This window comes from Juglans regia, chromosome 2, assembly GCF_001411555.2.
Source record: "Juglans regia cultivar Chandler chromosome 2, Walnut 2.0, whole genome shotgun sequence".
In the NCBI taxonomy this organism is placed as follows: Eukaryota; Viridiplantae; Streptophyta; class Magnoliopsida; order Fagales; family Juglandaceae; genus Juglans; species Juglans regia.
The window spans coordinates 25,645,288-25,660,163 of record NC_049902.1 but is presented as its reverse complement, the minus strand read 5'-3'; the positions used below and the strand labels follow the sequence as shown (position 1 = coordinate 25,660,163).

General features: G+C 34.2%; 1 protein-coding gene across 1 annotated transcript; it reads right to left on the bottom strand.

The window, feature by feature from the left end:
• Positions 1-1,183: 1,183 nt before the first annotated feature.
• LOC108979058 (RNA-binding protein 34) lies at positions 1,184-5,299 on the bottom strand. Its single transcript, XM_018949633.2, has 6 exons — positions 4,277-5,299; positions 4,099-4,157; positions 3,692-3,761; positions 3,455-3,580; positions 3,229-3,357; positions 1,184-1,947 (listed from the first exon to the last, which is right to left on the bottom strand). The coding sequence occupies exons 1-6, from the start codon at positions 5,189-5,191 to the stop codon at positions 1,453-1,455; spliced, it is 1,794 nt and encodes a 597-aa protein (XP_018805178.2). The 5' UTR covers positions 5,192-5,299; the 3' UTR covers positions 1,184-1,452.
• Between the last annotated feature and the right edge of the window lie 9,577 nt (positions 5,300-14,876).

The window sequence follows — 14,876 nt, the reverse complement described above, 5'->3', positions numbered from 1 at the left end:
GTGTGATTATAGATGGTATCAAGATGTTTTTATTTCTAGAGTTATGCTTAGGGATGATAGTTATAAGGCTTATTGGAAAGAAAAATTTGTTGAAGGATTACTTCATTTATTTGCTCATAAAGTTAAGAATGAACTTGCTGATATCTCGGAACTCATTAATTATGATAATTACACTTATGTTGATATTATTAGTACAAATAAGAAGCTTGCTATTAGTATATATAATGATAAAAAATTGTTTCGTCAACAAATGAAGAATAGGAAGAAAGTTAAATATGAAATAAGAAATTTCTGTGAACAAGTTAGCCTTTTTCCTATTATTCCTTCTAGACATAAGCACAAATACTCATAAATTTGCTAAACCTCACACCAAGAAAAGAAGTAGTAATTGTGATGATTTTTATAAAAAACCTTATAATTTTTACAAGAAAAAATATTTTGATAAGAAAAAGAGTTTTCAAAATCCAGAAAATATTTTAATTATGACAACAAGAATAATTACAACTAAGTTTAATATTAAAAGAATCAGATGATTTAGTTTCTAAGCAATATTTAAAATTACTTGAATTGAATTTATTAATATTGGATAATGCAGAAGATTTTGTTTATAAAAGTTGAAAGCATCTTAGAAATGCAGAGTGAATCGGCACCCCACCTCTCTCTCGTCACACGTTCGTGCCCTTCTTCCCAAACTACTGTAAGCTCCTTCCCACAGTGACTTCTCTGTTCTTCAACAGCAGCACACAGCTATAAGGGATTCCTGTTCCGTCATCCTCTCCTCATCGATGCAAGCACCATTGTTCATCACAGAGTGGCCACCATCGACCGTTACGCAAAGTGGTGAATCTCTCACATTTATTGAACGCCACTGTGAACCCGTGGGAAGTTTTTCTGGCTCCTCTGCCATCTGCAAGTGCCGTGGGCTATCGAGGGAGATTCTCCCATACATTGGGAATCTCCTCTTTCTATTTCTAAGAAAATTATCAAATTATTCTTTCTCAGAAAATAAAAGACTAGTTTATCTTTATACTTTTGAAAAATCTTCATTTAATCTCTTTTAATTTAGAGGAAAATGAAATCGACGTAGATTTACTTGCCCAAAATATAGAAACCAACATGCACTCCAGTTTCTATCTCAATTATCCATTGAACGATGAAGTTTACCCTTAGAAAGGACAAAAACAAAGAAGCTATTTTTATTTATTTATTTTTCAAAAAATCCATGAAACAGCGTTGTTCTTACATTTCTTCTTAAAGATTCGAGGCTTTTTATAGTTCATAAACTTTCCATTTCGAAACAAATTGAAATATTTAAGATTCCCTATCAGGGAGTTGTGACAACCATAAATTCATGATACAAGCTACCGATATCATAATCCCCTCAACATACAGCCATTCCCATCTAACCGGAGTCATGTCTACAATATGAAGAGCCTTTCTTTCCTCTTGTACCTACTTGGATTTCTTGAATTTCTTGTTCTTCCTCTTGAAGCTCTCTGGTGTCTGGCTATCTGGCTTACGTTTTACCCCTCCTTGTGCTGCTGAACCACCAACCTTGAACGCTTGTGCTAGTGCTTGTACCTTCCTTGCCGCAACAGCCGGTCTTTTCCCCTTCTGTTCTTTCAATTTCTCTCCTTTCTGATTATTAGAGTTCATATTGAATGACCTAATACTTTTAGGATGAGCTTTCTTTTGGACACCAGATTTGCTTGCACGCAAGCCCTGGTAGGACAGGGGAGCTTTTGTATTTGCCCTGTTATTGCCCTCTGAAGTCCTTCGATCCAAAGCCAACCTCTTAGCAGGAGAATTAGCAGGCTGAGAAAGTGATGAATATGGCCTCTTTGTTGGGGTGGAAGATGGGGTGGAATCTCTTCTTGCATGAGAGATTCTCAGCTCTCGATCTTGAAGTTTCAAGTTCCGTTTCTTAACAACCAAATTTGCAGCTTCCTGAAAATTCACAGCCGTGTAATAAATGATTAATTTAATGTCTGGACAAAATCTTAAAACTCTATAAGGACATTTGATGATCAAACAGACTACTGAAGGACAGATTTATCAGCTTATTTTCAGATTCTCAATCTACATTTGTCACTAAATTGACCAGAGCTTCTGCAATTGTTATCCTTATAAAAAGATCTTCTCAAAAACTTTTATCCAAAGCGTTTCAACCATCCTTAACAACATAAAGCAAGCTCCACTAGAACCCTATTAGCAAAATCTGTATGGCAATACAATTTAAAAGAAAATCAATAGGTGACGAATATGGCCTCTGAAGTCCTTCGATCAATATGATAAGGAAAAATATTATATATATCAATAGGAGGTAGCCAAGTACATTGTATGTATACAAGAAAACACTTAGCCCATACTAGAGAGCTTCTAATGACCCAAAAAGTCGGTGAAAAACTACCCAAAATACATCAAGCCTGATTTGGAATAAAACACACCTCCCCATTCCCTAGACTAATACTCCACCCAAAACACCCTCTATGAGAACGTCTTCGTAATGCCCCCCCTTTAGCCTTCCCTCTATTGACAAAAACAACAAATTTAAAATATTATCTCCTTGCAATACCCCGGGATTCATCTCTAAATATGTTATGAGAGACAAATTAATCCTGCTTTGTCCAGAGACTCTAAATAACAGCATATTGAAAGACTCTTAAAGCTTTTCTGATGGATGTTCACCTTCGAAGATGTGCACCAACAGCTAATGATACAACACACTGTTAATACTAAATAGCCAGCAGAAATTACTTCAACAACTTTGGTGGTAAGGAAAATGTTGCAAAAGAGAGAAATGGAGAGTTGCCCCCAAGTTCACTATTAACAAACCTCACGTACAGTTTTGCACTTTCTTCAATCCACATACAGATTTTTTGGATGATGTGAAACCTCACCAAGGCAGGGCCTTTTGAACTCACTCTTAGGGAGTGAAGCTCGAATACACAGCCCCACCCTCCAAAATCATGTATCAAGCAATCTACAGGAATTAAACCCAGGATGCCTGTCTACAACTCATCTCAAACCCAACTTTTGACCATTAGACTGCACCCTGTAAACATTAATTTAAGAGTAGCTCAATTTGAATCAAAGTAGAAGGTGCAAATTCCATCTAAGTGCTCACTACCCTGGTTTTAGACGTTTAATGGCTCAATAAGCATTCATCAATAGATCACATTAATTTCTTCTAATTAACCAATAAGTTTTGAGATTAAAAGATCATACCCTTGTTTTAAACAAGACGTAAGCAATACCCTTCCCCAAACTTATATGAGAATGTCTAATGACCCTAACTGCTTCAATGCTGGATCCCAGATTGTCAATGCCAGAAAACAACTGATAAAGTTGTTCATCCTGCAAAATGAAAAAAAGGGGAAATAAACCCAGATTCAGTGACAGTACATTTAGAATTTGGAGTGCACGCACACAAAAATCAATGCAAAGAAGTTACCTTTACATCATATGGAAGGTTGCCCACAAAAACAGTTCTTTTGATATCATAAAATGAACCATTCTCCCCTTTTAGCTTCTTACGAGGTGGGCACGCCCTGTCAACACGGATGTGATTTCCTCCAAACTAGAAACAGTTCAAGAAAACAGTGACATAGTAGCTTAGTAATTCAGATCGCAGAAAAACTGAACTTGAGACAGAAACACACAGAGACCAAGAGTAGAGATAAGAATATACCACAGCCATGTTATGGGTCAAAGAAGCCTGAGCGGATTCCTCACTTTTAAACACAATGTAAGCATGGACACTGCAATGAAACTTTTTCATCAGAAAAAAATGAAACTGATTGAAGAAGCGACACAATAAAAAAGAAGTTTACAGTAGCATAAACAACACAACATAGCAAGCATAGACCAATGATCAATTAAACAATAGAACGTTAAAAGACTTCCACCAAACAGGAAAGATGAAAAATTCATTATAGCAAAGCGAAGTCCCAAAAAAAAAAACTATACAACCGACAGACCAAGCCAAAATAAATAGACGACACATATGAATACCAAAGCAGTAAAAAAGCTTATGGATCAATATAATCAAATAAGCAAAATAATCAATTTTGTACAAATCCAAACAACAGTTATCACCTGTCAACAGCTTCATTGAATTGCTTTGTAATTATCGCCCCCTTTCTCGGCTTTTTGGTCTGAAAAAAAATAATCATTGGAATAAATTACAACTAAGTTAAATTTAACAAATAAACATATCTATTTCTTGCATACGTTCAAAGTAGAAAAGGATACAGGATTATTATGGAACGCTCACATCCACAATAGGCACAGAACGGATCCTGACAGACTCCACCTCCCCGAATTGTTTGAATTCCTTAGTTAGAGCCTTCTTCTTCACCTTCAGGGGCAAGTTCCCAACAAACACAGTCCTCAAAAGCTTGCTCTCATCGTCAAAACCATCCGGTGAAACCACCATGTCCTCCACATTATCCACTGTTTTTCTTTTCTCCCCCACAATTTTCTTCTTCTCTTTCGAACCTCCCTCTGCCTCTTCTCTCTCCTCCACCTCTGCCGCACCGTATTTCCTCGCCTCGTACTCTCTCTCAAGCTCATCCCGTTTCCTCTTCTTCTTATTCATATTATTAAGAGAACCGCTTGCTTTTGAACCCATATTAGGGTCTTCTTCGTTTGTATTGGGACCTAATTCAGAGGGTTTCCCTCTGTCTTTCTCCGATGCCCCATTGGACTCAGAACCCAACTTAGGGTTTCCAACTTTGCCGTCTTCTAATGCACCATCTGATCCATTTCCAATATTAAGGTTTTGGGGTTTCTCCTTTTTCGACTTCTTCGTCCCCAATGCAGTCTCCGAAGCTCCAGCGACAGGATCCGACTCGAGTATAGGATTTTCAGGCGTCTTCTCCTTGTCCCTCTTCCTCTTGTCCTTCTTCTTCTTCTTATTCAGTTCATCAGAAAGATTAGGGCTTTCAGACCTGCCAACATCGTCAGTTCTTCTGAGAGATTCAGCTTGAGGAAAACCTAGCCCGGGCGTCGATGATTCAAGGGGCTTTCTCCTATATGGATTGTCGTCAGAGAAAATGGAAGAGACGGAGGCGGTGTTTTGTTTCGGGACGTCGCCGAAGAGGGTTGTGAAAACGCCCGAGGAGGGCGGAACGGCGTCGTGTCGGGGAGTTTCGACTGGTTCTTTGGGCTTGTGTTTCAGCTTCCTCATTGCCCTTTCAAATTTTGTTTAGAAAGCAATGCGACTGCGAAAGAAACGCTGCGATGGAAAGCTAGGGTTAAATACACGCTCCGGACCAAATCAGATTTCGGCTCCGGTTTTATTTTTCAATTTTGGAAAACAGAATGCTAGTCTAGGTATAATTTTTTTAAGAAAATTGAAATGGATATATCTACCTGTTTTTATTTATATGTAATATTAATTATTAGGACTTATGGACCAGAAAAAATAAAAACAGTATTGTTGGATATAAAATAAATTGGTCCATCCCATTGTCAAGAGTAAAAGGAAGAGGTTAAAAAATAAAAAAAAAAGATAATACAAAAGATTGATGGACATACATAATGATGGTAAAATAAATAATATTATTTTATAAAAATATTTTTATTTTATATTATATATTATAAAAAAATATTATAAAAAATATTGTGTGTATCATTGAAAATGATAAAAGACAAATACAACTCAATTATTTTAAATAAGAAATGAGACCAAAGGTGGAAGGACATAATACAAAAAAAGACTTCTCTACACTCTCCGATACTCTCTCTCCAAATTTTTACATGGTTGGCTTCTTTTTCAACGTTTTGTTATTCGTATTTTTTTTATTGTATTGAGAATTATATAAGGAAGAAGTTGTATAATTAAAAAATATAGTAGATTTCATCTTCAAATACGACTCTTGGCCATAGACATAATGCTGAATTATGTAAATTTCTATATTTTTATTTTATTTATTTATTTATAGAATGAGCAGCCAAAGACATTATCAATTATCAAGTCATTATCATAGACTATTCTACCGTATTGTTGGACTCTGCCAAAAAATAAAATTGCATAAAGAAGTATAATTAGTCATAGCATATCATATATAAGTTTGGTAATTGTTTTACTTAACCCGATGAGGATAAATATGACTATGTCATTGAAATGCTCACAGGTGTAGCGAAGAACAAAAGAAAACGATGTCCCGTCTGGATTAAATGAAAACGAAGCGTTTTACTCCAAGACAACTGAAGAAGTGCAGCCGATGTATGTAAAAACGGTGTGTTTTGATCTGCTCTTACTGTATCTTGGCAAGAACAAAAGAAAAAATAGGTCACTATACTGGAGTTTTGTGTTGTTAACTAGAATGTCTCTTCTTTGGGGTTCAGTCCCCCACTTTTGACTTGGGTTTTGCTATTGTTTACGTAGTATTTTGATCACTGTCATGTGGTTTTACTTACATTTCTTGACCTTTTTGGTTGAAAAATCTAAAATTATTGCCATATACTTCCTTGCTGCCACTTTATCTATGAGCTTCATGGTTTCTAGTTTCTACTGACCTTGAGATGTTTTCTTCAACTAGCACCTTGTTCATGACGCCTATGTCATTATTTCTTTAGTGTGCTGTCTTTAGGGTGTATGCTTTTGGTTTGGACTATTATCACTTTGGATGTTCTAAGTAAGAGATATGTTTCGGTAATTGATTTTTATTGTGTATGTAAAAGTCATGGGGAATCTGTAAACCATCCCTTTGCTTCTTTGTCAATTTGCTAGTTTGTAGATTACTTAGAGTATGCTGCAAATGTCAGGGGTTGTGTTCCATCATTAATGTAGAATGTTGAATCTACAATTGTTTCATGTTTTAAGAACTATAAGTAAGATCAATTTTCTTGTAATTGGTATCATATATTTTGGTATTTGCTTCTTTACTGCTTAGTGCTTCCTTTACACGTGATGGCTGGGTTTCCTTAACTTGAAATGTCATCATCGGTTGCTTCATCATCGATTGTTAATCGTATTTTGATGGACTACCCAATTTGTACCTGTGGGAAACAAGCTTAACTTAGAATATTAAATACTCCAAGAAATCTATGGCGACCATTATTTGGGTGTTACAATAAAGAGGTACGTGCAGTTAACAGTACTTGCTCAAAGCATAATATTTTATTCAAATTTTTGACATCAAACATACTTTCTGATTTGTGTATAATTAGGAAATATCATATTACAAATATTTCAAGTAGGCAAATAGTAGTGATGTCAAAGAGAAAACCCTTATAAACAGAGAAGCATAATTGTTAAGGAAAGATGAAGCGCTTAAAAGCAGAGAAGAAGAGATTGGGAAGAGGGAGCTTGCACTCCACAAGGACCACAACGATGAAGCCTAGCTTCGAAAGCGCTTAGCTGACATGCGACATGCACGCACATTATTTCATGTGTATTGGTTTTTCACCATATTTATTTCATTATATTTGATACGACCAAATACACGGGGACTTTTGTAATGATGAAGAACTGGTGTTAGGGTCTTAGCATTTGTAACTTGAGTAAGACACCGCATATGTACTTAAGACTTTATTTAACTTTAGTGATCTTCAAACTCATCATTGGGAATTGTTGTGTATTTGAGATTTTATTTAGCTTTGAAGTGCCACTTTTGCTTACCAAAGTTGCAATCTTTTCTGAAATGAACATGTCAAAAACCCAGCTTACATGGATTGAATTGTCGATTCATGAATAAATAATTAGTATGCTTAAAGTTTTTTTTTTTTCCTTGGACATGGCAAACAGTATCAAACTCAGCTCAATCTTCAAAGGATTCATTGCAACTACGGATCTATAGAATCTTGATTTAAATTATACTAATCACATTCAAACAAATTACATAATTTGAGAACTTGAATACAAAACGGCAGCTCAAATACATGTTTACTCCATACATGAAGTTCCCAAGTTTCGGGTATTTTAATACAGAAACAACAACAATCTTTATACTAAGTATTTACAAATAAATCTTCTCATCACCAGTCCTATGCCTCCATGACATCCAAAGCAGGTTTTTCTTGTACTTGATACGAGAAAACAACTTAAATTACATGTTTGCATAACAGTAATAAGAAAGCACATTCACGAGTAAATTAGGGAAGTAATCTCAAGCCACCATCTACAAACAAAATCTAAAATCACCAATACACAATTTTTGCAAATCACAACCAATACACAACATCTCACCACTACCAACACATAATATACAAGATAACAACCAATACACACCAACTCACCGCTACCAACACACAACATCTAAAATCACCATCAATACACAACATCTCACCACTACCAACACAATTTTTGAAATCACCACCAATACACAACATCAAACCATGGTCAACACATAACATACTCCACTAGTGGCATTCAAACTATTTTCTGGTCATGTTTCATCCGTTGTCGAAGGTTGTGTTCATCCATTCCTAGTTGCATATGTGCATGAAATAGCAGAGAAAGTAAGACACATGAAAACATAAAAATACATTAAATAATAAAATGTGGTAATTATACACTATCTTGTGTCCCCATCACTCGGATTTGTACATTGTCTTTTGTCCCCATCACTGGTTATTGTACATTTTCTTGGTTGGCCATCACGAAGGTTTGTATAGTTTCTTGTGTGCCCATCATCAATGGGTTGAATTGGTTCCTATTACTTTCCAATAGTTCAGTGTCCAATCTACGTTGCCGCTGACAATCCAAAAATAAGTATATTATCAAGTACTATGTAAGAAAAAATATAGCATATTTTTTAGTACTATATATCTATTATTAGGTAACCACTAACATAACTTGCATTCTATGCGCTCCCCAGTCTGATTTTTCCCTTGTCGTTACGGTTTTTAGCAGCCTTAGTTTTTATTTTCTTTACATTTTCCTCCATCATCGATATCCTCCTCTTATACAGGCTCGTGTTTTATGACTCTCTAAATTGAGTTTTATGGTTGCTAGTTTACTGAACCAAGAAAAAAAAGTAAAGAATCATTCATTTCACAATTATGCTTGCTTATAATTTGATCTGGTCTTCTAATCTTCAAACCCAGTTGAAAACAAAAACTCATTTCTTCAAATCTTTAAAACAAAGCCAGAACCAAGAATAATATATAGCTTAGATCAGCTTGAACCAATTCCGTGAGGCTTGTGTTGGTCCATAGAGTGAATAACTGTTTGGTCAACCCTTGAGAGCCGAATTTATATAGAATTTGACAAGGAATAAGTAAAGTCTGAACCCACACTAACCCATTAGTTAACCCGTATATATTTGCTTGATTCAGAACTTCATAGGGAGTAATCAACCCATATAGATTTTTCCACATTCTTCTTATCATAGATTTTACAAATCCCCATCCCTTTGCTTGACAAGTTTTTCCAAGTCACACAGTCACAAACTCAAGCACAAATGAACAAAAGAAAAAGCTTTGATCTTGGATCTTACCTGATTCGACATCGAGGAGTGGGTAGCAGTTGATTCACCAATTTGAGAGAGAAAAGGGTGGGAGAGATTTGAAGGAGATTTGCTGAAAATGTGCAGCTGACAGAGACCTCTTTCGTTTTTTGGGTTTTATTTTATTTTAAAATATAAATGTTGACGTGACATTTTTGCCACGTCAGTGGTGTGCACATATAGGCATAAATTTCGCCTGTATGTAGCAGCTCTGAAAAAGAAAATGCTTGCAGGTGTAGGGTTGAGTCTATTATATAGGATATAGGTGTAATCGATCTTTGTTATTGACACTTCTACTAGGAAACGTGGCTACTAAAAGTAATGTTATTATAAAAAAAATAAGTGTTATTTATCATTCCACACTACATATTAATATGTAATTTATTATTTTTATCATTATATATATATTTAACATTAAAATATGTGTATTTAAATAAAATAAAATGACAAATTATATGGTGTAGGTGATGATAAGTAGAATTTTTCATTTGTTTTAAAGGCAAATCATATAGATTATTTAGTATTTAACCCATATTTAATCAAACAATCCCACAAGTGCATTGGCATAAGTGCATGCATCAATTGAAAGTTGCCAAAGACCTAAATTTTCTAATTCTATCTATTTTGTTATATTTCTAGTTTTCCCAAACAAAGATATGGAGTTGGTGAAACAAAATATCCAATGAAGGCATAAAAACAATCGCTTGTAGACTTGTAGTGCTATTTTATCAATCTTGTTGTCTAACCATAAAAATTGCTTCTTGCAATGACATCCTTTGTAGGGGGTTTTCCCTCCTATTGACCCATATAGCAAACCCATGAGGGATCTCTGGGGGTGTGAGTCAGAGAGCTGATTAAGCCCAACGACCCTCCTCTAAAAGGAGTTAGTGGGCTTCTACAGAGTACTCGACCCATGAGGAAAATCCGCCAATGAAGCAACCTAAGCGTGGGAAAAGCGGACATATGGGATATATGAGACTTGCCGCCCTGACACCCCCGATGACACCTAACCCTTTGGGAACTTGGCAGGCAGGTGGTTGAGAGATACGGTGAACCCTCGATCTACTGACAACAGGTATTTGGGAGCTTAACAAGGAACATCTGCAATGTAAAGTGAGTCAGGGAGCCATGTTGCATTAATGACACCACTTCTTAGAATTTACGCCGCATTAATGGCACCGCCCCAGAAGTCACGCCGCATTAAATGATTCTGACTAAGTGAACAATTGAAGTGACATGAACTCCCTGAGGCCTGGTATGAGTTGTCCCCACCTGGAAACCTAGTATAAAAACCGACACTAGGTACAAAGAACTCTCTCTGATTCCTCTAAATTCATGTACAAACTATTAAAGAGATATATTGACTTAAGCATCGAAGACCTCTCGACCTCCACCAAGGCCCCACACTCTTTGTGTGTTTCTTAAGTGTGTAGGTGAAAGACCCAAAATTTGAATTGTTGGATCCGACCATATGTATATGAAATACGACGTTAATAACATCCTTAACAAAGTGAAAGAATATGAGTTCGAATGTTTTTTTTTTTTTTCTATTCGTTATTTTTGAAAGGGAAAAAAGGGGAAAAAATATTAAACACATATGATCCACAATATAGAAATAGGGAATGATATTCTCACGTAGGAATAACACTGATAAAAACTACTTATTGTTATCTTTTTTACTTAATAGTTAAGAAAGTGTTTTTTAATGAGTTTAGGATTTTTTTTTTTGAAAATGTTTAAGGGGGTTTAAAAAAAATTTGAAAAAAAAATTGCATGTTCAATAGGAACTTTTGGTGTCTTTCCTTAGTAGGTGTAGCAGTATCCATAAAAATATGAAAAATAATATTTACAGTTATAGAGTATACAAGAGCCGCGCGCTCTTTTTAAAAATAGTGAATAAATATGAGACTTATATAAAAAAACTAATTATTTAATAACGAATCTCACTATTTTTTAAAAAAGAATGCAATGTTACTTCTTTAAATCATTGGTCATGATCATGTTGATCATTGGCATGATATTGTCTATCTTTCGTTGAATAGTTTATTGTCAATAGATAATATTGTATGAGGTACTGAGATAAGATGAAATGAGATGAAAACTATTTTGATATGAGATGAGAATTTTGAACTGGAATTATATGACATGATAGGCAATCATGTCATATAATTCCCACTTCATCCAATATATTTATGTCATGTCTTAATTCCCAGAATAACTCCATTTCAAAGGCAAAACTTACACTGATCTGGTTTCCTAGCATAGGAGCTTTTGGGAGAACTTCTAAAATTATGGTCTGATCCAACTTTGAGTTGAAAACTTAATAATCTTCCAACATTTTCTTTAAGGGCTGGTTAATTGGTTACACAAAACCAAATTATCTCATCTAGTCATATAATCATTATAACGTTTCCAAACTTCCATACAAAAGATAATAAACAATTCAACTTTTTTAAATCCTAAAATAAAAATAATGTTATAATAATATTTTATTCAACTTTTAACAAAACATCTCATCTCATATTATCTGAACTGTGTAACCAAATGAGGCCTAAATAAATCCTTTCCCCGGTATTAAATTCTACCACACAAAAAAAAAAAATCTTTGTTTGTTTTTCGATAAATGCTTTAGTGACAAAAATATATTCTAAAGTAAACCAATAAATTGACACTACAAGAAATAAAGCTTTTTGGGGCGATTTTATGTCTGTTGGAAATAAAATCGCTGCAAAAAGGCTTTAATTGCGACGATTTCTATATCGCCGCAATCTTTTTTCATCAAGTTTATAAAATGGTCTTTTCCAGCTATTTTTAATTTTTTGCGACGTAAAAGTTTGCCGCAAATACTAAATTGATATTTTGTAGCGATTTTTACTTTTTGCAACGGAAGTATTCGCTACAAAAAGTTAAAATTTATTTGCAGCAAATTATTATTCTATGGAATTGTGATATATTTAGATATATACTTTATAACAAAAATTAATAATTTTATAATCTAACATATCACATCAAACTAAGTTTATTTATGAATTTACTTTTATAAAATCTTTTTATAATTATAATACTTTTCTCATCCTTCTCCCTTCATGCACGTTGTTGTAACTCTAACGACCAAGGAACGCAACGAGATTAAAGAAAAAAAAAGAAAAGCTAGCAAATATGTACAAAGAATCTCGATCAAAAGAACAAATATTCTTTCATATTCTGATTTTGAGAAAAAGGAGCTAGGGTACCAATTATTACCAAAAGGTCGAAAAGGTGTTAAACCCATACGCCTTCGTCAGCAGAAAAATAAAAACAAAACAGAAAGAAAAAAGAGAAGAAAACCTATCTACAAATCAATCACTCTCACAGAAAATAACAACATAATTAGTAAGAGGCGGCGAGATGATTTCATCTTCTTCTAAAGAAGTAAGACAAAGGGGGCAAGTATAATTTGGACCATTAATCAGCAATGAATCAACGCAGGTTACATGAAAGCAGTGGTTGCACTTAGGAAACACTCGGCACCATTCTCCATACCCGATCTCTTCCAAGCAAATCAAGCAGCGGCTAGAGCTTCCACCATCGACGGTATATTGATCTGATGGTGCTTCATTCTCTTTGTTGCAGTAATTCGTTGGTGCCAAAACAGGTGGCCGCATGAATTGTTGTATTTCGTGGCTCTTGATTCTTGGCATGATAATATGATCAGTATGGCCTAGTAATAATAATAGGGTTATGCACTTCTCAAGAAGCCAGCCGAATAACGCTACTAGAATAATCAGAAGAATGACTGCACCGTAAAGAAGATCCATTGTCACGATTCTTGAATTGAGAGTTTGGAAGACAAATAATATAATTCTTTCGTGGAAGACTAGGGATAATTAATAAGAATTTATAACCAGAAATTAAGTTAGATTTCCTTGTCAATGTAGATTACTATAAGAGTTGGGACAGTTGGGTAACGTAAGTACGTCCAATTTGCCTTCTTAGCTGATCCCAAGAGACCAAGCCCTAACAGTACTCTACAGCTCCTAGGATGATTGCATGGGCGCTACGTACGTACGTACATTATTACTATTGCACTTTTTTTAATTCTTTATATATATAATCATATTTTAAATGAATGAAATTTTTATAAAATAACCTATAAAATTAATATCGTTTTATAGATTACACTCAATTTAAAATTACATGGTTGTACATAAAGAGTTCATATATCATTAGTACTGTTGTGAATATCCGAGGGTTCCGAATATATAATATTAACCCCATGCGAATTTGTAATTTCATCTTTATCTATTCAATTTGAATTTTCTTTTTCAACCCAAGAATTGAAGTTTCCAATTCTCCTAAAATAATACATTTAGACTTTGTTAATAAACTGAACTTACCCAAAAAAATTGTTGACATTCTTTGTCCCTAACGAGTGAAATCTCCTTGTAACGTAGTGAAATCTGATAATTAATTTGGAATGGCAAAGAAATTAATCAACATATACTATTTATCTATGTCACAACCACATGCAGGCAAAAGAATCTTGGGATATGACACAATATTTATACATCACAAATAAAAAAACACGTCAAACTTATATTTAGTAATATGACACTAATCACATGAACTAAAAATTAATTTTGCACGAGTCTTGCATCAAACTCACTATAAGAAGAATATGTATTTGTGACTATTTTTTTTACGAAGAAAAAGATTTTTTTAATAAAAACAGATTTATTTTAATTGAAAATAATCATTTCGTTAAAAATAACTGGTCAAATAAGCAATTTTCTTATAGTGACTTAACACTTTTCTAAAACAAAATAACTTAGTGTATGTCTAGCCAAGCTTAACTAATCAATATTGGAGATGACTCTGTTAAGCAAGAAGATAACTCTTGGGATATCCAAGATCAATGCTCATTTGATAACTCAGAACAACTACATGATAATCACAAGCTTCATAAAGATAAGAAGATGCCAAAGATCAGATTGTAGTACTCGTTTATCTTATCATTATGATTTGGTTTAGGTGTTATCTTATCATTATCACATGGCTATCGTGTCAAATATAATTTACTGTTTCGTAGCGTTGTATAGACTGAGATTGTTATCTATATCTATATAAACACATCAATATACTCTGTTTTGTTGCGTTGACTAAAACAATTTTCGGAAATTCTTTCAGACTCTGCTGACTATTGGACACTTAATTTGAAATAAGAAAAATGACAAATATTTTTGGTATTCTCTATTATTATAACGTATTTGTTGGGAGTTATAAAATTTCTTGTTAAAAATATTTTTTGAAATTCCAATTTTTTAATGGTCAAAATTCTATTTGACTCTGAATTTAGGTCCCAAATTCGAGCTTTAAGTTTTTTTGTAATACAAATTCTCGAATGAGAAAGTAAGAATCAGAAATACCCATTTAATTGAA